At 46.7% G+C, this 23,243-nt stretch overlaps 1 protein-coding gene across 1 annotated transcript in view; it reads right to left on the bottom strand.

Annotated features, from left to right (window-relative positions):
• The window catches only part of RFX8 (regulatory factor X8), a 46,102-nt gene extending 23,060 nt beyond the window's left edge, over positions 1 to 23,042 (bottom strand). The window contains exons 1-6 of the mRNA XM_061156129.1: positions 22,919 to 23,042; positions 13,950 to 14,011; positions 12,734 to 12,820; positions 3,990 to 4,053; positions 2,585 to 2,695; positions 1,512 to 1,565 (exon numbers count right to left, since the gene is read on the bottom strand). Of these exons, the coding sequence (XP_061012112.1) occupies positions 1,512 to 1,565; positions 2,585 to 2,695; positions 3,990 to 4,053; positions 12,734 to 12,820; positions 13,950 to 14,011; positions 22,919 to 22,990 (450 nt within the window). The 5' untranslated portion in view covers positions 22,991 to 23,042. The remainder of the gene's footprint in view (positions 1 to 1,511; positions 1,566 to 2,584; positions 2,696 to 3,989; positions 4,054 to 12,733; positions 12,821 to 13,949; positions 14,012 to 22,918) is intronic.
• Between the last annotated feature and the right edge of the window lie 201 nt (positions 23,043 to 23,243).

Genomic DNA, 23,243 nt, shown 5'->3' with positions numbered 1-23,243 from the left:
AAATATTTCTCTGATTTGTCCCTCTTTCTCTCTGGTGTCATTGTCACTGTTCCCGACCCAGCCCTCCTTCCTTGTCACCTGGACTGTGGCAGAGCCTCCTCCCCACCCTCGGCTCCCATAACATGGCATCTGATGTCACTGCCAACCCACCATCTTCTCAATAAGTCAGAGTTTCCCACGGGGCCGTGAGATAATAAATCCGGTCCCAGCAACCTTCCTGTGCTGTGACGCCTGTGACCACCTGCTGCCTCTGCCTACACCATGCGGTCCTCACGGAATCCTTCTTCTCCCCCATTTAGCATCTGCTGGACTTCTGCTTTTCTATGAGACTCGCCAACAACATGGCCTCTTCCGGGGAAACTTCTCCAGGCGTCTCTGTTTTTCTTCCCTTGGAAGTCCAGAACAGTCCAATCACACTGTGTTCTAGAACGTTCCATACTGTATCACACTCATTGGCTTACACTGTTCCTTTCAGTACCAGACTATCAGCTTCTCAAGCCTCCAGGGGAATACCCTCTTTGTTCTGGAAACGGTGCTGGTCACAGGGTAAGAATTCAGTTAGTACTTGATGAAGCATTGTAGACAAGGAGTGGATTGGATATTCAACTTGGGGAGTGTTTATAACATGGTGTTAATAGGCCAGGGGTCACTCTGAAGACAGCCTGGTGACCCTCCCTCAGGCCAATGTTTTCTACAAAGCAAGAAATGACTTCAAGCTGAGTAAACATTATCTCGCAAAGCGGAAGTGCTTAGAACACTGAATCTTCAGAAGACTTTTCATTTAAATGTGTACTTGCTTCTCTGGATTTTCATTTTATATGGTAAAAGACAGGATTCAGAATGGTTAAAGGATTTCTTCATGCCTTTCATGGCCAATTCTAGACTACAATCCACTCTTGATGATTCCCATGTCAGAGCACCCTGCTTCGAACTGCTTCTAGTGCATTAGCATGTATCAATAACAGCTCTGAAAACCATCACTGAGAATCCCAGGGTAAACAAATTTGTTGTTGTTTAGTCGCTAAATTGTGCCCAACTCTTTGGGAACCCATGGGCTGTAGCCCACCAGGCTCCTCTGTCCATGGGATTTCCCAGGCAAAAATACTGGAGTGGGTTGCCATTTCCTCTTCCAGGGGATCTTCCCGACCCAGGAATAGAACCCATGTTTCCTGCACCTCCTGCATTGGCAGGCAGATTCTTTACCACTGAGCCATCAGTACTTTATTTCAGATCAGCTGGAATTAGGATCTAAAAATAGCTGAGTTTATATTTAAAGTGTAAAATTATCCATATGGGCACCTTGGAAAATTTCCAGATGATTAAACTGAATAAAAATATCACCTTCAAGAGCTTACTGACTATAAAACAGCTGCATTCTAAGCACTTTAGTGCGATGAATTCCTAGTCCACATCCCTTGAGGGGTCTTTTCAAGCCGAAAGGTTAAGAACAAGTCATAAATGCTTGCGTTTTGTAGATAAAACCCTACCCTCTCGAGTTCTTGGTTTCTCACATGTTGCAAAATGTCTTGACAGCAGTTGCAGTATTCATCAGCAAGAAAGGCCACCTAGGAGAATAAAGAGAGTCATTTCAGCTTGCAGCCCACTTCTAGAATTACCTGCTTCTCACAGACCTTGCCGAGGCCCTAGGGTGTGTCAGTCGCTCAGCTGTCTCCGACTCTGCAACCCCATGGACTATAGACCACCAGGCTCCTCTGTCCATGGAATTCTCCAGGCAAGAATACTGGAGTGGGTTGCCATGTTCTTCTCCAGAGGATCTTCCTGACCCCGGGACTGAACCCAGGTCTCCTGCATTGCCGGCCCTACAATAATACTATCTGGCTGTGACATCAGCCAAACTCTTTCCTGGGGCTGTGTGTTTTTACTGAGAGTTACGTGAAGTGGTACCCCATTCCAGTATTCTTGCCTGGAGAATCCCATGGACAGAGGAGCCTGGTGGGGTACAGTCCATGAGGTCACAAGAGTCGGACACGACTGAGTGACATTTTCATTTCATGTGGAGTAATGAATAACTTCAACTAAAATTGAAGTCGCTTCATTTTTGATGCCATAACTCATTTATTTCCGGGTCTGTACCACCCACTCTGAAGACTACCGATCTTTGCCACCTTTCCCTCTAAAGCCCAATTTCCCCTTCCACATGCCCCCAGACCCAGTTGCTAAAAAATGCACAGACCTGTTTCTTGCTCTGTGACGGGGACCCTCATTCTAGAATGTGACATGATCCCAGGGGGAGTCTTTCTATAGGGCGTGAGGAAAAGCCCTGAATTTCCTGACCATCACCCAGCCCGAGAGGGAATGACAGTCCTCACGGGCCTGGCAGAAGGCAAATCTTACTCCATCTTGTACAACTGTGACCACTGGCAGACTAAGAAGCCATTTACTGCCCTAGGCAGCCAAGGCACAGAGCATTAGTCTTCCTGATGTGTGCAAACTTACCATTAAAAAACAATTTTTCCCCCACACTGCGTATGTGCAACTTCCCAACCAGGGATCAAATTCATGTCCCCTGCAGTGGAATCACAGAATCTCAACCACTAGACCACCAGGGAAGTCCCAAGCCTACCATTTGATAGGAGTATTTCTTTGCCAGTTCCTGCTCCCAGAATGGACATCTCTTGAATTCAGACAAAGGGGATCCAATGGGTTCTGTCTTGATCGGTGAATGATTGTCACCCTAAAACCATTTTCACACGGATTATTTCTTTAAGTCAGATAATAATTATTCATTGCTACTATAGGTTAATATTTTATCCACACCCCTGGGCAGTTTTCTTGATTCCAGCAACTATTCCCTCTTATTTCATTGCAAATGATACTAACCTTCCTCTATAAGGCTATACTCTCTAGTCATCAGGGAGTAATTAGGATTTAATATTTCACATATTTAATATTTCAAGGTGGCTTTGCATTACAAATGCTGTATGCGTGTGTGCATGCTCAGTCGCTTAAGTAGTGTCCAACTGCCTGGGACCCTATGGACTGTAGTCCACCAGGCTCTTCTGTCCATGGGGTTCTCCAGGCAAGAACACTGGAGTGGGTTGCCGTGCCCTCCTACAGGGGACCTTCCTGACCCAGGGATCAAACCCACGTCTGTCTCTTGCACGGACAGGTGGGTTCTTCACTAGTGCCACCTGGGAAGCCCACAAATGCTGTGTAGTAACAAACGATAAAAAGACGACCTATGAAAAATCCGGTGCCATAAACACATTCTGCAACACTTGTCTACATGGTTGTCCACCCTTGAACTAAAACCATCTCCTGTCTGGGTCACCGTCCCTGGATTACAGAAATGGTCAGCCTTATATAAAAATCTCAGGGCCGAACGAACCAGGGAAGTGAGGGGCACTGACTTTCCTTTAGAAGAATAGATTACAGAATGTAAAACATTTTCATTAAGGATGGAAAAAGGCAACATGGCAAAAAGTGAATTCAACATTCCTGCCTTGTGTCAGCCACACTGCTGTTTACTTCCCCACCCTACTCCTACCCCCGGAATAAGGGGAGGCATGGTTGCTCCTGATTTGCATGAAGGACTGTATTGAAATGATTTCTTCAGGATTTCCTTGACGTCTTTTGAATAATTTCCATTTTAATAGAGTAGGTGAGAGCATTCCTGGGAAGTTGGAAGTTGAGCCCCACAGCCTGCCCTGTTGGACTGCACCTGGGTCAGGGGAGTCCCCTTCATCCTCTCCAACCTAATGGCCTGCTCTGGGTCAGCTTCAGGGTCAGGATATCCTCCTTGGCTTTCTCAGTTCTGCACTCTGCCGCGCCCATTGAGAACAGCCACGGGCTTCCTCCTCACCAGATGCTCCCTCATTATCAGCCAGCATCACTTTGAGGATCAGGGGGGTGAGTGGCTAAGGGCTGCCCATAATAACGTTATACACAGGAAAACAATTGCATCTAGTTCAACAATGACTGAATATTTCAGGGTCTATCATAGCAAATCTATTTTATTCAACACTCACTGCTCCTTCTTCTTGGAGAATGCGGTTATAATTAGTAGACTTTTCAAAGGCAACAATGTCTCCACTGTGACATAACAGATAAGAGAGAAATAATTTTAGTTAGACCCTTATTTCTGAGCTCAGGCATAAAGGTTCTTTTGCAGTGAGGTTATTTGTATGGGGGGAATACCGTCCATAGGGTTGCAAAGAATCGACTGAGCACACAGCACACACACACACCTTTGATTTCTAAACCCTCCTCCAAGTTTCTCTCCACAACTGCTGATTATCACCTGCTTAAAGTTTTTGTTTTTAAATTCATTTGTATAACTGTGACAACCACGTATTTATTTTTTCAAAGTTTATTCCCTTCATAAAAATAAATGAAAAAAAATAAAGTTTATTCCCTTCAGAAGCAAGAATATGATGTCCTCACGGGTAGAACTTGCTCTGGTGAGAAAAGAAAAAATCATCATGCCAATGAAGTCTTCTATTTCCTGATCTGGGGCTTTGAAAATGATCAACTCAGAAATGATAACATTCTCTGAGTCAATGGATGGGGCAGGGCACTTTCACAGAACAAGGAAACTGAGAAGGAATAATATGTAAGGTCCATGTCCCCGCACCGTGTGGGTTCACATGTCCTATTGGAGAAAAGATTCTCTACGTCATGGAGAACAGATTCAGTTGTGTGTGTGTGGTGTGAGGTAGCAGGCCAACACTCTGCATCTGCTTCTGGACTCAAGTGCACGGTCTTCAAGGCAGGGATGGCCTGGGATGGGTGGTAGTTAGAAGGAAGTGGAGGAAAACGGCTTTCATCCTTCATCCCCTCCAAGCCTCTCTAAAGTCCCAGGAGCTCTCCCTTGCCTTAGGTTTGGGTCAGTCCATTCTCCAGCAGTCATGTATGGCTGTGAGAATTGGATCATAAAGAAAGCTGAGCACTGGAGAACTGATGCTTTCGAACTGTGGTGCTGGAGAAGACTCTTGAGAGTTCCTTGGACAGCAAAGAGATCAAACCAGTCCATCCTAAAGGAAATCAACCCTGAATATTCATTGGAAGGACTGACACTGAAGCCGAAGCTTCAATACTTTGGCCACCTGCGGCAAAGAGCTAACTCACCGGCAGGAGGAGGGGGGCCACAGAGGATGAGATGGTTGGATGGCATCACCGACTCAATGGACATGAATTTGAGCAAACTCCAGGAGATACTGAAGGACAAGGAAGCCTGGTGAGCTACAGTCTATGGGGTTGCAAAGAGTCAGATACGACTTAGTGACTGAACAACAACAAAAAAGATGCCAAATCACCACAGCAGAAAGCCAGGGCGCAGGAGTTACCTGGAGGTGAGTCGGCCGGGAGAGGTCACTTGGCTTCCTTGCGGGCTGTCCCCTTGGCCCCTGCCACACAGGCAGGGCCCAGGCGGTTAAGATTTAACTGCTGGGGGACAGGCAAGGGCCAGCTGGGGAAGGAGGTGGCAGCTAACTCCACAACAGAACGGGCATCCTTGGCTGCTCTTCCTTCTGTCACTTGAGCTCTGAGAGCCTCAATTTTCCACCTGATGAAGGAGAAGGATGGGGTAGGTTCCATCCTTTAGTTGGGAAGATCCCCTGGAGAAGGGAATGGCAACCCACTCCAGCATTCTTGCCTGGAGAATTCCATGGATAGAGCAGCATGGCAGGCTATGGTCCATGGGGTTGTAAAGAGCTGGATACCAACCAGCGTGTAAACAATAACAATCTCCCACCACTAAAAGAACTTTTCCAACCCCCAGAGCCTGTAACCTTCGCTCAGAGTCTCCAGGGTGTGCATGAAGGTTAGCGGATTCTCCCAGCCTCACAAAGGGGGTCAGAGGAAGGTCAGGGTCCGTTCTGGGTCCTGTAGACTGTCTGCTTTACTTAGCACAGTGTAGACGCATGAAAAACAGATTTGACTTTAATTAGCTTTTACAATCAATTTGGCTAAAAAGGGTCCAGTGTAAAGAGGGCTGGGACATGATTATATGCCACACGACTCAGCCTTTTTATTTTTCCTTTTCCCGTAAAATCTCAAGTGTTGTGTTAGCTTAATACACTTTCTGGCATGTAGCTTTCTTCTAGCCTAACTACAATTTGCATCCACATTCTCAGGTTCTGACATCATTTGTCATTAATCTAGACTTTCATTTGAATCATTTTGGCATCATCATTTGCCCTTGCAAATCATCCTAACAGCAGTGAAACAACAATGTGAAGCAATTGCAAAGGTAAGAAGATAAAAATGTAATAAAGCCGAATTCACGTCCCAGACTTGTTCAGCCTCAGACAGCGGAGGGAAGGTGTTTTCATCTTCTCATCGTTGAAGGACTTCATTTCCATTTTTACTCAAAGAACATGAATCAACGACTCTGTTTTTGGTTAGGAGTGTGTGTTAGTTACTCATTCGGGTCTGACTGAGGACCAGGCTCCTCAGTCCATGGGATTTTCCAGGCAAGAATCCTGGACTGGGTTGCCATTTCCTCCTCCAGGGGATCTTCCTGACCCAGGGAATGAACCTGGGTAAGACACCCTTAACTTGGTTTTTAAATTTTAGGCCATGCCGTGCGGCATGTGGGGTCTCAGTTCCCCAACCAGGAACTGAACTCGTGCCCCCTGCATTGGGAGCTCAGAGTCTTAACCACTGGACTACCAGGGAAGTCTCTCAACTTGATATATTTTTTTCCCACTTTATTTTTTTTATCAACTTGATACTTTTATATCTCAAGTTAAATAGTCAATGTATGTATTCATATCACAGTAGGTCTTATGACTGCAAAAAGCCCTATTTAATATAATTTTGATTACACATACAATGACACTAATGACTAAAATATACTGAGCATTTACCCATTGCTAAGGGCCTTATTCACTCCCCCTTACTCCTCACAACAATCCATTAGGTAGTGGATAATAATTCATTATTTTCCCCAGTTATGTGGAGGAAAGAAGAAGCAACTCACAGAGCCAGAAATCCAGCTCTGACTTCACATCTTCATCACTATTACCTCTTCCACTCTTCCGTCTTTTAAGACAGGGGTCCCCCAACTTCCAGGAGCTAATGCTGAATGACCTGAGGTGGAACTGATGCAGTAATAATAGAAATAAAGTGCACGGGAAATGTAGTGCATTTGAACCATCTCGGAACATCCCCTACCCCAGTCCGTGGAAAAACTGTCTTCCATGAAACTGGTCCCTGGTACCAAAAAGGTTGGGGACCACTGCTGTAAGACACACGTGTGTGTGATAATAAGTGATGTACACAAGGAGGGCAAAGGAAGATGCGAGGGTTTTGAAACAAAGTGGAAAAGAAGAACTGTCTTTTTTAAAATTCTACTTTATGTTGGAGTATAGCTGATTAACAATGTTGTGTTAGTTTCAAGTATACAGCAAAGTGATTCAGATATATATATACATATACATGTGTCTGCTGTTTTTCAAATTCTTTTCCCATTTAGCTTATTACAGAATGTTGGGCAGAGTTCCCTGTGCTATACAGTGGTCCTTGCTGGTTATGTGTTTTATTTTATATTGGCGCAGAGTTGATTAACAATGCTGTGTTAGTTTCAGGTGTGCAGCCAAGTGATTCAGTTACACACATACACATATCTATTCTTTTCCATTCTTTTCCCATTTAGGAAGAACAGCCTTCTTTTTTAAACTGGATTGGCTGAGTGTGGCTAAGTGGTGTGGATTCCTCATTTTCTGTGCTGGGGGCTGTTGCTTTTACATTGCTTAAGTCTATTCCCATTAGATTTTTATGAGCAACTTAACTGCAAAATGATGATCTAACGGGACACCTTTGAAACTGCTGAAAGTCTAAGTCGTTCACAAGGGAAAACAGCAACCAGAAGCCAGGCCTCCTCGGTGGACAGCACGCTGCCTTGTCTGGGCGTCTGGGCTGGAGAGGAGGATGTGAGGGGTGCTTTGAACAGGTGATATGTTTTGAGAGCTTCACCTGCTTTCAAACCTCCCCCCAGCAAGGGTGCAGTCCAGGGCGGGATCTTCCACACCTATGTTCTGAGAGCTGCTAGACAACAGCCAGGTAATGCCTACTTTTTTTAAAAAAAAACCTTAACAAGTTCTAACCAGCCCTGCAAAGCACAGGGTGGACATGGCCCAAGTGCGGGTTGCAACTTGGACCCCTGATTATACCTGAGAAGGAGGCCGCCTGGGACTCAGCAGAGCTCTGCTGTGTGGGGAGGGCTGGCCCCAGGAGGGTTCACCTCCTGCAGGTGCTGGGGCACGTGGACTCCACGGGAAAAGCTCCACAGGAGTCACCGTGATGTTCTGGGTCTGCGGTGCCCACAATCGCTTGGCTGACCGCTCCCTTGAATGCACCCTCCCAGGGTGATGAATGTGAGAGATAAACCCAAGCCCTCTGCTCCCTTGGGCACCACCAGCCGGCCATGGACCCAAGGACCTGGGTTCTGCAGGCTGCCGGACAGCCCCCTGAGTGCATGAGCTGGCAGAGGAACAAAGGCTCAGAGAACAAAGGCAGGCACAACTCAGGAAGGCCCAGTGTTAGAAGCTTCATACAGGCTTTTAATATGCTAAGTTGGAAAAGCTGAGTGAGTGAGTGAGTGTGTGTGTGTGTGTTTGTGGGTGTGCACGTGTGTGGACTGAGGACAGATGAGGGCAAGGGCTAGTTTTCATATGTCCTGAGAGAAACCTGGGCCTCTGTCCCACTAATCTCAAAAGTCACAATAGATAGACCAGGGACTCATCTATTTGGAAAATGACAAAGTTTTCCTTGTGACATGTCAGCTAGGAATGTTGCTTACGAGGTGGAGAATAAACATGTTAAGCAGAGCTGGTTCTCTAGATGTGACAACCACTCACACGCTCTTTCCATTTCCCTCCCCTTCCCCTGATGATAACAGAGCATTTTATACTTTGGCCTCCATTCTCCAAGAATTTCTAGGTCAGCGCTTAGACCCTGGTCCAGGGCTTGGTCCGGCTGCCAGCTAAACAAGACTGGGATCTGGGGAGGTCTGCCCCTGGAGAGGGGAGCAGGGCAGGGAGTGCCCTGGAGTTGGGAAAGGACTCCTTTGCATTTGGCACACGCTGCATATTTATAGTCATTTTCCTTAAAAAAAAAAAAAAAGCCTCAAGCTGCTCGTTGGTTTTGCAAATCAAGTCTTGGTCTCTTCTTGGAAACGCTGCTTCAGCAGTTTTCAGTGGGATCCACCACAACAGGGTCGTCCACCCGCTGCCTGCCCCTCCCTCACCCCCGGGGAAAACAAACGCTGTTGACACCAGGACTGCTTGCTCCTGGACCCCCTTTGAGGAGTCTGGTGAAAGAGGTCCCTGGCTAGGGATCCTGTCCTCCTGCTAAGCCACTGGCATGGGGGAGAGGGCGGGGTGGATGGTGGCAGAGAGCTGACGGTAGAATTTCTCCTCTGAAGGGGCTCGGAGGGACAATATGGGGAGACAGGGAGGAGACAGGGGCTTATCTCAAGACTAAACTGATTTTAATTAGATCACCTGCTTTTTCTGCAGTGCCTGGTGGTGGCAGTGATGAGAAAGCAAAAAAACCCCAGAGTCCCTTAAGGGACTCCGGCTGGCCACCAGCCTGGCTCCCAGCCAAATCTCTATGCTGATGCTCTCATCCGTGGTTTCCATTGCTTTCCTTAACATGAGGTCCAGGAAAAAAAAAATGGTGCCCTTGAAAAATCCAGATGCCTTTTCCTTCCTGAGGCAAATATTAGCAGGAAAGTGTAAATCAGACCTCAGTTGGCTGCACCCTCAGAGAAGTGCCTGGCTCACTGGAGCTGTCACTCTGGGGTACAAGGAAGATGCTGGTCTGTGGCTGGCTGGGGGATCCCCTCCGGGTTCTGAATGCTAGCGAGCTCTTAACAGCGGGACCTGAGGGTGTGCCCTGGGCGGACATAGCAACCTGCCCGAGGGGCAGCCTACTTCCAGGTGTGTGAGGATAGGGGGCAGGTGCTTGGTTAGGGCACCGTGCGAACATCTGTGCTACCTGTCCACCCCCCCACACACACACCGGCCCCTCAACACACACACCCACACACCCACACACAGCATGCATGCGTGCGCGCGCGCACACACACACACACACACACACACACACACACACACACACACAGAGGCTAGAGTGAGGAGGGCTCTGAGACTCAGGGACATTCTAGACCCTAACTGCCGACAGGGGAACGGATGTCAGCAGAAGACTCAGGGTAAGACTCGCCACTTCCTAGGACCTGTCATCACATGTTTTCCTGGACTGAAGGGTCAGGCTTGATGCATGATTTGTAATGTAGGTAGCAGTAGTAAGAAATCATTCCGGGTACCACGCAGAGCTCCCTGCTGACAGCAGGCCCCAGCTATCTATTTCACACACGGTAGTATATACATGTCAATTCTACTCTCTCAATTCTCCCCACCCTCCCCTCCCCTGCTATGTCCACATGTCTGTTCTGTATGTCTGTGTCTCTACTCCTGCCCTGCAAACAGGTTCATCACCACCATTTTTCTAGATTCCACATATATGCATTAATATACGATATTTGTTTTTCTTTTCCTGACTTACTCCACTCTGTGATAACCTAGAGGGGTGCAGATGGGGCGAGGGGAAAGGAGGGAGGTCCAAGAGTGAGGGGATGTATGAATACTTATGGCTGAATCATTTCATTGTACAGCAGAACCTAACACAACATTATAAAGCAATTATGCTCCAATAAAAAATAAAACAATCATTCAGAGAGCTCCATTTTACCCCCAGCCTGATCGCCCCCAGTGGTGAGACATCCTGCCAAACTCTAGTACAATGTCACAACCTGGGTTTTGACACTGATACAAACTCACTGATCTTACTAGGATTTCCCAAGTTTTACTTAAACTCACTTTTGCATGTGAGCATGTAGTTCGCCTATGGAAATGCTTGCACCCAACACCACGGATGAGATGCAGTGTGTGTGCTCCATTACAAGGTGACCAGGGCTCTGCCCTGTAACCCAACCCCGCTCCCTCAGCCCCACGTCCCTGACTCCAGGCGAGGAGGAAGCTGTCCTCCATTTCGGAAATTTTGTCCTTTCACAAATACCACATGAGATCACTTATTTGTGGAACTTGAAATATGACACAAAGAAACTACTCTATAAGACACGAACAGGGACACAGACATAGAGAACAGATGAGGTAGTCAAAGGCAAGCGGGGTCGGGGAAGCATGGATTTGGGAGTGTGGGATTAGCAGATGCAAACTATTATATAGGATGGATAAAGAAGGTCCTACTGTAGAACACAGGGAGCTGTATTCAATATTCTGTGATAAACCACATCGGAAAAGAATATGAAAGAGAATAATATATGTGTGTGTGTAACTGAATCCTTGTGCTCTACACTTAAAAACTAACACAACATTGTAAATCAACTACCCTTCAAATAGAAAAGAAAAAAAAACTTTGTCATTTCAATATGTTTTATAAATGAAATCACACATCATGGAACCCTTTGAGATGGTTTTCTCCACTCTGTAATTCCCTGGGGATTCATCCAAGCTGTTGGATTGATAGTTGGATTGAGAGACAGTATGACGTCTTGCAAGGACGGGATGATGGGAGCCAAGACAGACACACATCTGATGTCCCCAGAGCAAAGCCAGCATGGCTGAAACCAAGGCTGTGCATTAGGGGGAAACTGGCAACGTGCATGAGAAGTGCCTACAGAAGGGGCTGGGGACGGACACCAGTCTGGGAAGAGCGGGCTGTAGGCTCTACGCAGGAGGTAAGAGCAAGCTCCTGAGATTTCTGAGCAAGAAAGAGAAAAACTGAAGAACGGGGGGCAGGTTAGTCTCATGGCTGTGTTCAGAGAGTGGTGAGGTGAAGAGAGGGAATTTATACAGGACCCATGAAAATAATCTTGATGTAAGATGACGAGGACATACAGGAAATAACTGTAACCAGAAAGAGCCATCAGGAGACCCAGAAGGGGGTACAATTAACAGGACTTGTGACCCGAGGGAGTCAGGGAGGGCTTTGGGGTGACCCTCTACATAGGTTCCATCTCTTGGGATCATAGATGGAAATGAGGACGTCAAGAGGCAGAGGTGACGGGAGGGAGAGAATTAAGTTAAATTTCTCCACCTTCAGTGGGAGGTACCAGTGGGTCCTCTGGATGGAAACATCCAGGAGACGGCCAAACAGAACATCTCCAGGGGTGGGTGAGATGAGGAGCAGGAGAAGTGATTCAGAAGGAGGACTCGTCCATGGAGGGAGTGGTAGGTGAAAGACAGAAAAGAATGCGGTGCCCTGGGGTCAACGTGTAGGAAAAACATCATTAATGATGAAGCTTCAGGTCTCTGGGAGATGCCTGCCCTGGTGGGGAGGGGAGAGGTCAGGAGACCAAGAAGGGCTCATTCTAGGGAAGGGACTGGATGACACAGAGTCCTGAGGGCTAAAGGAAATTTCAAGAAGGACGTGGCCAATTCTGTCAAACGTGACAGAGGAGAAGAACAAAGACAGTGCAAAATGGCCCTGGCTGTTGAGATGATGGTGAAAATGAACCGTAACTGAGGAAGTGAAGGCGGTAGACATTTCTCTGGCAGATGACATTGGCAGAGATTGGCGCTGCCCATGTCAGGGGCATGCTGATGTGATGGGCACATTTCCAGCCTTAAGAAGGATGACTGGCACAACAGCCAAAGAGCCAGTTCGAGTCAACTCAAGTACAAATGGTCCTAATACGAATCAGGCTGTGACCTATGACCAAAATACCTAAGTGACAGGTACTAACCTGGGACACCTTTTTTCACCCAGAAGGTAGCAATACTGGGCGTAGAAGAAAGAACTTCTCTTGATACAGATTCCGTCGTAATGATACCTGAAAAATAAACACGGTCTTAAACACCATCTTAATAAAGCATCTTAAAGATGGTGTCCAACCACTAAGTGGGCTTTAGAGAAGAGACAGGACAGACTAGCCAAGGAAGACTTAGAGCTGTTCTCTGGGTTTCATCACTGACCCCATTTATCAAGGAAAAGCTAATCAGCCATTCAGCCTGCCTGGGCTCTGGTAGGTGGACCATTCATACTATCTCACATGCACCGGATTTGAAACAAGCTCACGTATGTCCTCCTCTGCTTTCCCGACTTATGACACTTGAACCTGAGAGATGCCACAGTGAAAGCCTCCTGTTGTCTCTGCCATCGACCTTCTCAAAGAAATGCAGACCAACGCCAGTGTTCCCTCTGCTGAATGGACTCAGGTTCTCAAACCCCCAGAAGGAAGTTTGGTTCTTCCTCTGCTAAGCCCAGGAAAGGCAGCAGCTTGTATGGGCTCATGGCAGCCCAACAAAACTTTTTTTCAAATTAACTATTGCCCAATGCTTAACTTGGCAAACACTTCCCAAGCCTTCAACTCCTTCATAGGTGGCAAGCCCTTCCTTTAACTTGGCTTCTGTCCCTTCTTAGTGATTTCTTGCTCTCACTAATTTCTCCTGATTTTTCTTGATTTAAAACAAACAACAAGTAACAATGACAACTGAGTGATAATTATAACAGGATGTACCCGATAATGCTGGAATTTCCTTTTGTGTTAAAAATATCACCTGGGTACCTTAGTCTCTTGAATATAATTCAAATATGCGAATTAGATGGAACACTTAGCAATTTTAGTTCAAAGAGTAATTAAAATAGTTTTATTGTTCTAGGGCTATCATTACTGAACTATCGGACATTTACATGTCTAAACACTGAGAGTGTTGAAACAGAAAAATACACTGTGACTTTTGTACGTAAACACAATCTCTTGAGACGGTAGAGACTCAAATTCGGTTCTGGCATCACCTGAATTGTATCAGGCACCGGGAATTTCATCTAATTATGGGAATTCTTTGGGAAGAGCTGATATTTATAGTTTGTTTGGTTTTGCACTTTTTGGTCATCCATTTTGTAATTTTTCAGAATGTATGTTTTTAACATTTAGAATAAAACCAAAATGATCAACCTACCTGGCACTGCCTCTCGTTCCCAGCCTCCGGGTGCCAAGATCAGGGAAAACCAAGCGTACGAGCTAAAAGAATAAGTTAGACTTGAAGTTGCAATTTGAAAATTTAGAAATAGAACTTTCAGCTTCATCTCTTGCCATGTTTAAACTGTATTCCCTCTTTTCTAATCATCAAGAAAATATAAATAAATGAAATTTGGAATAACCAGACAAGTATAAAGAAGGAAACACACCACTCCAAGGAAACCACCACATAAACTCCAATGCAGCTCATGCCTGACTTTTTCCCAAAGCCTCACTGTGCAAGTGGTTTCTGCAAGTCTACACTGGAAACACGGGCATCATCACAATTCCTGTGTTAGCAGCCCTGCTTCCCACTTTCTTCCTCTACCTTGTACTATAAATATTTCCCCTTGTCATTAAAAATCCTCTAAGAACAGGGAATTACTAACACTGCAGAACAGTCCATCATGTTAGTTACCTTTTTCCAATGTGATTGGCATTTTCATTTTAAAATTTATTCATTTACTTTTCATTTGAAAGATTTTGCTAGCAAATGTTACACAATATTAAATGAGAGCTATTTCTGACTCAATGTTTCCTCCCCCCATCATTTATTTATTTTTGGCCATGCCAAGTGACTTGCGGAATCTTAGTTTTCTGACCAGGGATCAAACCTGCATTGGGAGGGCAGAGTCCTAACCACTGCACCACCAGGGAAGTCCCCATCCCCACTATCTTTTTTAAAAAAATTATTTATTTTTAATTGAAGGATGCTTGCTTTACAGTACTGTGTTGGTTTCTGTGAAACATCAGCATGAATCAGCCCTCAGTATACATATGTCTCCTTCCTCCTGAGCCTCCCTCCCACCTCCCTCCCTACCCACTATCTTTCTGATGTACATTCTGTTAGTACTGATATGATATCTATGACCAATTACATTTTTTAAAAACCAGAAGTCTGTTCTGTCTAAAGGTCCGTGACAAACATAGTATCCAAGTGCATGACTGTTAAAAAGGGAAATCCCGTACCCTGGTAAAATTACAAAACGACAGAGCAGAAAGGCAGGATGTTCCAGGCGGCCACGTGATGATTTCATCCATATTCTCTATGTCTCTGGGTCTGCCTCCCTCTCTCTTTTATTCTCAGCTTCCAAGTGGGAGGATTGGCATGTCATGAAACATTTCTCCTGCCTGCCTCAGACCCTACCTCTTCCTACGGGAAGGCTTCCTCACTTTCCCCCGCCCACGCCAGACCAGGTGTGGAGGCTCAGAAAGGGAGGGGAGGGCAGGTCTGGAACATTATTTTTTTCCATAGTTACTTTACATATATTTTAATTGGAGTATAATTGCTTTAGGTCTGGCACAATTAACACCAAAGTCATGAGGCCAAATCAAGGAAGAATAACCTAAACTGACACGAAACATAAGTGACAGGAGAGAGCTCCTCAGAGCCTCAGGGCTTCCCTCCCTCACAGCTGCCTCAGACCCACCCTCACCCCGAGCTCCCTCAGACCCTCTCTTCCTCAGAGCTAACTCAGAGCAGCAAACCTCCAGAGCTCCCTCACCCTCGCACCCTTTTCCACTCAGAGCTCCCGAGGACCCTTCCTCACTCAGCGCTCCCTCAGACCCACCATCACTCAGCGCTCCCTCGGAGCCTCTTCATCACAGCTCCCTCAGAGCTTCCCTCACTCAGAGCTGCCTCAAAAAAACCCCTCATCAAGAGATCCTATAGAGTCTCTCTCTTTCACAGCTCCCTCAGACCCTCAGACCCGCTGTCCCTCAGCGCTCCCTCAGGGCCTCTCTTCACCACAGCTCCCTTGGACCACCAGACCCTCCCTCACTCCAGCTCCCCCAGAGCCGTGCTCCCCCAGACTCTCCCTCCCCCAGCCCTCCCTCAGAGCCTTGCTCGCTCAGGGCTCCTTCAGGCCTTATCTTGCTCACAGCTCCCTCAGAGCCTCTCTCCCTCGGGGCTCCCACAGATCACCCCTCGACCTGTGAAGAGTGGGTAGGATGGAGTGGTCCAATCACCTCAGACCCTGGGGAAGAAGACTCAAGAATTAGCATCAAGGACTGATGTTGAGGCCCCTGCGTTCAATGTCTGGCTTGGGCACAGGACTCCAAGTCAACGAGAGACAGCTGGCCAGTGGCCTTGGGGGCAGGCTGAGGCGTGTGGTCGCTGCCCTGGCTCCAACACACCCGCAGACAACTATGGCTGAGAAGCTTCCACAGCCAGACGCTGGCCACAGGTGATAAAGAGCTGACAGGTAGGGGACGTCCCGGGCAGTCCTGTGGTTAAGAGTTTGCCTTCCAATGCAGAGGGTGCGGGTTTGATTCCTGGTCAGGAAGCTAAGATCCCACATGCTTCACTGCCAAAAAACCAAAACATGAAACAGAAGCACTAGTGTAACAAGTTCAATATAAACTTAAAAAAAAAAGGTCCTCATTAAAAAAAAGAGCTGACAGGTGAGAGGCCCCAGATTCTGCCTAGCAAGGACCCAGGATGGGCAGTCAGGCTTTGGAATGAGTCATTCACTAAAGCCAGGGATGCATTCTAGAATATTCTCAAGGGTTGCCCTGCAGAAGCCACCAGGGGAACCAGGAGACAAGGGTCTGCTTAGCCCCCAAATGTGAAGATGTGTGGTAGAAATTTTCCATCCACTTTTACTTCTCCCAAAACCCAGAGAGGTGGCGGGAGAGGGGAGGGAGGAAAAGGAGGTCCCCATTCCTAGTAGTCTGCTCATGAGAAGCCTTGCTGGAGGATTGGGGAAACCATTCCACTTTAACCTCAGCTCAGAGTGTGGATGTCACATGGGGCTGGACCTTGTTAGACAGGTACCCTCTGGCAAACTAGCATGACAACGGGGCTTTGTATTGCCCAAGGATTTCTAGGGAGGTCAGGCTGCATCTCTGGACAATGAGGCCATGGCCAACATTTGCCTTCTTTAGTACACGTTTCTCAAATCTCCACATTTTCTATTAAGGGAATGTATTATTTCATAATCAGAAAAGCATCAGGAAATGTTACTTCAAAAAAAAGGAAGTCAGCGTTTGGGAAGTTTCCTCATCCACGTAAGCCTGTTACTTGCACTGGGAGTGAGATGACCCGTCATGTACCCGGGACTGTGGAGCAGAGCGAGAAACACCCCACCATCTGCACAGGAACTTATGTGGAACCTGGAATCAATTCTATTCCCAGGGGAGGAGGCAGGAAGTGAGAAGTGGGTATTTTGTTGTTTCTCTTGTAAACAAGCTTTGGGATCACATCCTTTTCCCCTTCCTCTCCCTTCTTTGAGTCACATATTCAGCAACTCAGAGTCCCTTTCCAAGACCAGCACCACCGAACTGGCTCATTCTCTGGGCAAATTCCCAACAGGAACTGAAAGCCAGGACCCCAGTGTCTTGGGGGATGGATTTGAAGGGAAGTCGGAAGATCAAAAACGCTGGACAAATGCCCTCCATCGCATACCAGAGGCTCTTTTTTACACTTCCTTCAGAACACTGCAGTGGGACCACCATGGAGGAAAAACGACTGAGAAGAAAATCGAAGACAGGTTTTGAACAGGAGCCTTAGGTTTCTTAAAAAAGGAGGCAGGGATGATCCAGAGCCCAAATGTGTCAAGCTCAAGTCACCCCACTCCCATCTGATAAGGCTGCCAGATAAGCAAAGTGCTGTAGTGCCAGGATGCCCAGACTCAAAAGCCTTAGAGGAAACGTCCCAATGTGTTGAGTGATGAAAGGGCAAAATGTGGGCTGAGTGATAAGACAGCTGGGGGGTTCCTGGTGGGTTGGAAAACCTCACCCAGAGACATCCAGGGAGCTCCAGAGCCTAACACCTCGTTCGTGCCCATATCACTTTTGATTTATTGAGGGAGGGATATGTGTGAGCTTCAGCAGCTGACATGGCTGGATGACTCTGAGTCTAGAAGATTCAGCAGGTCAGAACTAAGAAGCTACAGCTTGGAATAAGGAAACAACCACTCTTGGGTTCCAACACCCATCTGCATGGACAACAATCGGATAACAAGGACAAAATATTTATCTGGAGTGTTTTACAGTTTACAAAACAGTTTTGGGAGGCCTGTGCCCAGTCTCTCAGTGTTGTCCGACTCTTTTGTGACCCCCAGGACTGTAGCCCACCAGGCTTCTCTGTCCGTGAGATTTCCCAGCAAGAATACTGGAGTGGGTTGCCATTTCCTACTCCAGGGGATCTTCCCAACCCAGGAATTGAACCCGCATCTCCTGTGTCTCCTGCATTGGCAGGTGGATTCTTCATCACTGAGCCACCTTACTTCTAATTCGTGTGGAAAAAAAAATAGTGAAGGGTTACTTTTGCTGACCACAAGCTTTAAACCAACATAATGGCAGGGGAGGATAAAAAGGTTAGTACCCAAAAAAGTGAAAAAAAAACAGCATAAAAATAAAAGCTTCATCCTGAGCCCTCCTGAGACAGAGTTGTACCCTTGGGGAACCTATCTTTGAAGAGAAACACCAATACATTGAAGTCATAATGAAACAAATGGGCAGGGAAGTTAAAAGTTGGGAGCCAAGAATATTCAGTGGAGAAGTGAATATCAGTGCTTTGGAAACATCACTGGAATTCACAGAATTGCCCGTGGGAGCCCAGTGGGAGCCATCATTTCAGAAAATGATGTCAAAGAACCCATCAGCTTGCAAATTCACCCCCAGGCACACGCCCAAGAGAACAGCTCCACGTGTAAAGTAGCAGACACATGTGAATGTTCACAATAGCAAAACTGGAACCAACCCAAATGCTCATCAATAGGAGAGCGAATGAGTCAACTGAAATATTACACAGCCATCAAATGAATCCAGAGGAGTCTTGATGTAAGAGTAAAGTGGAACAAGTCCCCAAGGATGATACATAACATGATCTTCCTTCTAAAAAAAGTTCAAGCCACAAAAATTAAAACTGGGCTTTTTAAAAGAAATGCAATCTATAAAAAGTCAGATAGAGAACGCCAAAGATTTTATGATCTTGCTTATACGTGGAATCTAAAAAACAGTGACAAAACAAAAGCAAAACTAAAAACAAACAAACAAAAAAACTCACTAATCACAGAGAACAGACTGGTTGTTGCCAGAGGTCACAGGAGAGGTAGGGCAAGGGTTAAGGGGATCAAAAGTTTTAAAAAAAAGAAATGATATAAATGTACTAAGCTTCTTTTTTAAAAGGCAAGAAAGGGACTTCCCTGGTGGTCCAGGTTAAGACTCCACGCTGCCCATGCAGGGCCACGGGTTCCATCCCTGGTTGGAAAACTAAGCTCCCACATGTTGCACAATGCAGCCAAAAAAATTAAAAAAAAAAAAAAAATTAAGGCAAGATAATGATGAAGGGGTTCCCAGGAGCTGGGGAAGTCAGGGAGAGGGATTTCTGGCCACATGGTTCCTACAGGGTGGTGGATTCACAGATGCTTATCATATTGTTTAAAAGAACAGAAGAACCACAGAGAATCAGGCCGTGAGTGGATGGAAGGTGAGGGTATGTCAGGAGCCAGTTCCACTCTGTCCACTGAGGAACACTGAGAAAGGCCGCAGACAGGAAGGGAAGAAAGACTGGAAACCGGAGGGAAGCTGGACTGACACCTCTGTGGCCCAGGAGCAGGCTCCTCATCCTAAGGTCATTTCAGCACCAGCTAGGAGGCTCCTGTGGGGGTCTGATCCTGCAGGCTGTGAGCTGCCCCAAGGCCTGCAAGGAGCCAGGCAGCCTTCCATCTGCCTGTGCTCTGCTTGCCAAGCACGGATCCTGGGGGAGGACTGTTTGCCCAGGGGAAGAGTCACTTCCTTGTAACGGACACATAGGAACACGCTGCCCCCTCACAGCTCTGAGTCCCAGGCCTGCCTCTGCCCCAAGAGGGCATTCTGTTCTCATATAAAGCTCCCAGCTGGAGGTGACTTTGAAGGGCTTGTCATTGGATATGGAGTTGGACCAGTGACCTCCAAGGTCTTTTGGAAGTACAAGGATAATTTTGAGGGAATAACAGGTGGAAAGAGGTCTGAATGAAGTCAACTGAATGAAGTCCATAATGAAGTCAACTGCCCAAGCGTTGTAGTAGGCTGTGGGAACCTTGACCTTGGTCATTTGTGGTTTGTTCTTTGACTTCTAATGCTACCTGCCTTGGCTGATGGCTGTCACAAGACCAAGCATTAAAGATGCCGACTGTTTCCTCCCACCCACCCATCCTTCCTGCAGGCCTCTCTTGCCTGCAGATTAAGAGTCAGGCCCTGGGGCAGAAGGTCAAGTAAAGCATCTTGGGAAGCAAGCACCATACAAGCAGCCATCGTGGGAAATCGTGACACCGGGGGAGGAAGCTGACTTCTGGGATGGGGCCTGGAGCAGGTCTGGAAGGAGAAGCGGCCTCATTGTGGTTTACAGACACACCAGAGGGAGAGAGGAGATGCCTGGTGACTTAGAATCTAGTCTAGGTTGTCTGAGAGGGGACCCACCAGCCACATGTGGCCACTGAGCACTTGAAATGGGCTGGTCTGATTGATGGGCTGTACAGGGGAAGGGTCCATACGGTCAAGGCTATGGTCTTCCCAGTAGTCATGTGCAGTTGTGAGAGCTGGACGGTAAAGAAGGCAGAACACCAAAGAATTAACACCTTTGAACTGTGGTGCTGGAGGAGACTCCTGGAAGTACCCTAGAGAGCAAAGAGATCAAACCAGCCAATCTTCAGGGAGATGGACTCTGAATACTCACTGGAAGGACTGATACTGAAGCTGAAGCTCCAGTATTTTGGTCATCTGATGCGAACAGACGACTCACTGGAAAAGTCCCTGATGCTGGGAGAGATTGAGGGCAGAAGAAGAGGGCGTCAGAGGATGAGATGGCTGGACGGCATACTGATGCAATGAGTATGAACTTGGGCAAATTACGGGAGATGGTGAGGGACAGGGAGGCCTGGTGTGCTGCAGTCCACGGGGTTGCAAAGAGTCGGACATGACTAGGTGACTGAACAACAACAACGTGTAAAATAACGCATCTGATTTTTGAGATCGAGCATGAAAAATGGACAAAACAACTCAGGGAGTTTTAAATACTGATTCCATCTTGAAACGATAGTATTTTGAATATTTGGGATGAAATTTAAAATTTATAAAATTAATTTCACCTTAAAAACTTTTAAAAGGAGGATCTAGAATATTTAAAAATTATATATTTGGCTCCTATTACATTTCTATTGGGCAGCACTAGATTCCATGAGGTCTGGTCAAACTTCTTGCAATTGGATTAAATGAGATATCCCTCTAAAAAAATTCTCCTTTTGAGACCTTTGGTGGTCCAGTGGTTAAGAATCCACCTTCCAATGCAGGGGATGAAGGTTCAATCCCTGCTCAGGAACTAAGATCCCACACACCATAGGGCAATGAATCCCAAGTGCTGCAATCAGAGAAGCCCACAAGCCACCATGAGGACCCAGTGCAGCCAAAATAAAATTTAAAAAATGATAATAATAAAAATTCTCCTCTTAACTTGTTTTGAGTGGATTCTGTCTATTCTTGAAAGCCAGATTGAAAGTAAATATGATGCAATGTGAAAGTTATTATTGTTATTTTAATAACAATTAAACTCTGTGATTCTATTAATTCTTTCCATCAGCAAATCCTACTGGCTGTCTTCCAAATACACCCAGGATTTGACCCCTACACACCTGGGCTTCTCCCACCTCCCAGAGTTGAGCCTCTGATCCTCTCTCCCTGGTCTCTGCCCTCCAACCACTGCAGCCTCCTTGCTGTGTCAGCCCCCTCCTGCCTCGCGTCTTTCACATTGGCTCTGCCTGCTCTGCTCTTTGCTCATATAGCCCCATACTCACTGCTTCACCTTCTGGAAGTCTGGACTCAAATGTTACTTCTTGCCTCCCCTCAAATTACAGGCCCTCCCCTAACACACACCCCCGTATACACACGCACACAGACACACACACGGACCCTTTACTCCTTCTACTCCACTTAGCATTTACACAATCTGATAGACGATATATTCTATATTCTTTATCTGTCTCCATCAACTCTAATATATTGATAATAAATGCAGGACTTCCCCAGCGGTCTAGTGGTTAAGAATCTGCCTGCCAAGGTAGGGGACATGGGTTTGACCCTTGGTCCGTCCGGGAAGATTCCACATGCCACAGACCAATTAAACCCATGTGCCACAACGACTGACCTGCGCTCTAGAGGCCGTGCTCTGCAACAAGAGAAGCCACTGCATTGAGAAACCCGAGCATCACAAGCAGAGAGTAACCCTGGTTGCTGCAACTACAGAACGCCCACATGCAGACAAAATAAATACATAAATAGATTAAATTTAAATTAAAAAATAATAAGTGCAGTGAAGGCAGGAATTTCTCTCTGTTCTCTGTTAACCACTGTACTCTCGGCATCTAAAACAGTGCTTGCCGTAGCAGTTGCTCAATGAATATTTGTTGGACTTAGAGGGTCTCAGATGGGCCATCCTTGTGCTAACGTTAGATGCGTATTGTGTGGTCTAAACAAAGCCCCTGACAGAGCTCTTCACCTCCAGAGGAAACCTTTGGGAACCCAAGAGTTCTCTAGATATGAGCAAATTGTGGGAAGGATCAGCTGTTTGACCTCACAAGGCAGCTCTTAGCACTTGTGGGGTCCTGAGCTGTGGCATGCCCGTGCAGGGAACAGTGACCCGGCAAGCCTGGCTGGGTGCTGGGGGTGTCTGGGGCTGCCAGAGCTGTATTCTCTCTGGTGAATGTAAGCCCACCCCTTCCCTTTCCTGGCTCCTCACTATGAAGTGTGGACAAAGGATGGGATGGCTTTGGGAAGGTGTGAGGAAGTAGGCTAACCATCTGGCTGGTTTCCAGGGTGAAGCCGGTTATATCCACTTAGACCCAAATAAATCCCAGCATTTCCTCATCGATTATTAATAACTTGCATACTTTTTCACTCAGTGGACACTGTATTTTTATCTTCACAACATACCTTCCCAAACATGGCTGGGTTGACTTGGTTCTGAGCATTCTGCCCACAGGTCTCCACATATATCTCATACATGAGGCAGCGAGGCACACTGTATCCTTCGCAGATGCAGAAATTGTCAACCAACCTGGGGGTGGGGTGGGGAGTAAGAGCAGGAAGAGGAGGTTGGCATCAGTGTTTCTAGAGCGGGACGCTTTGATAAGAGTCAGAGACAAGGGTGGATCTAACTAAATGAAACATGCTTATTGAATGAATGCAATGGCTCATCTGTCAGTATCTGCAATGTACCCTTTTGTGCTTAGCCCAGAGTTAAGTATCAATATGTTGA

This window comes from Dama dama, chromosome 11 (genome assembly GCF_033118175.1).
Source record: "Dama dama isolate Ldn47 chromosome 11, ASM3311817v1, whole genome shotgun sequence".
Lineage (NCBI taxonomy): Eukaryota > Metazoa > Chordata > Mammalia > Artiodactyla > Cervidae > Dama > Dama dama.
This window is presented reverse-complemented; position numbering and strand designations above follow the sequence as displayed.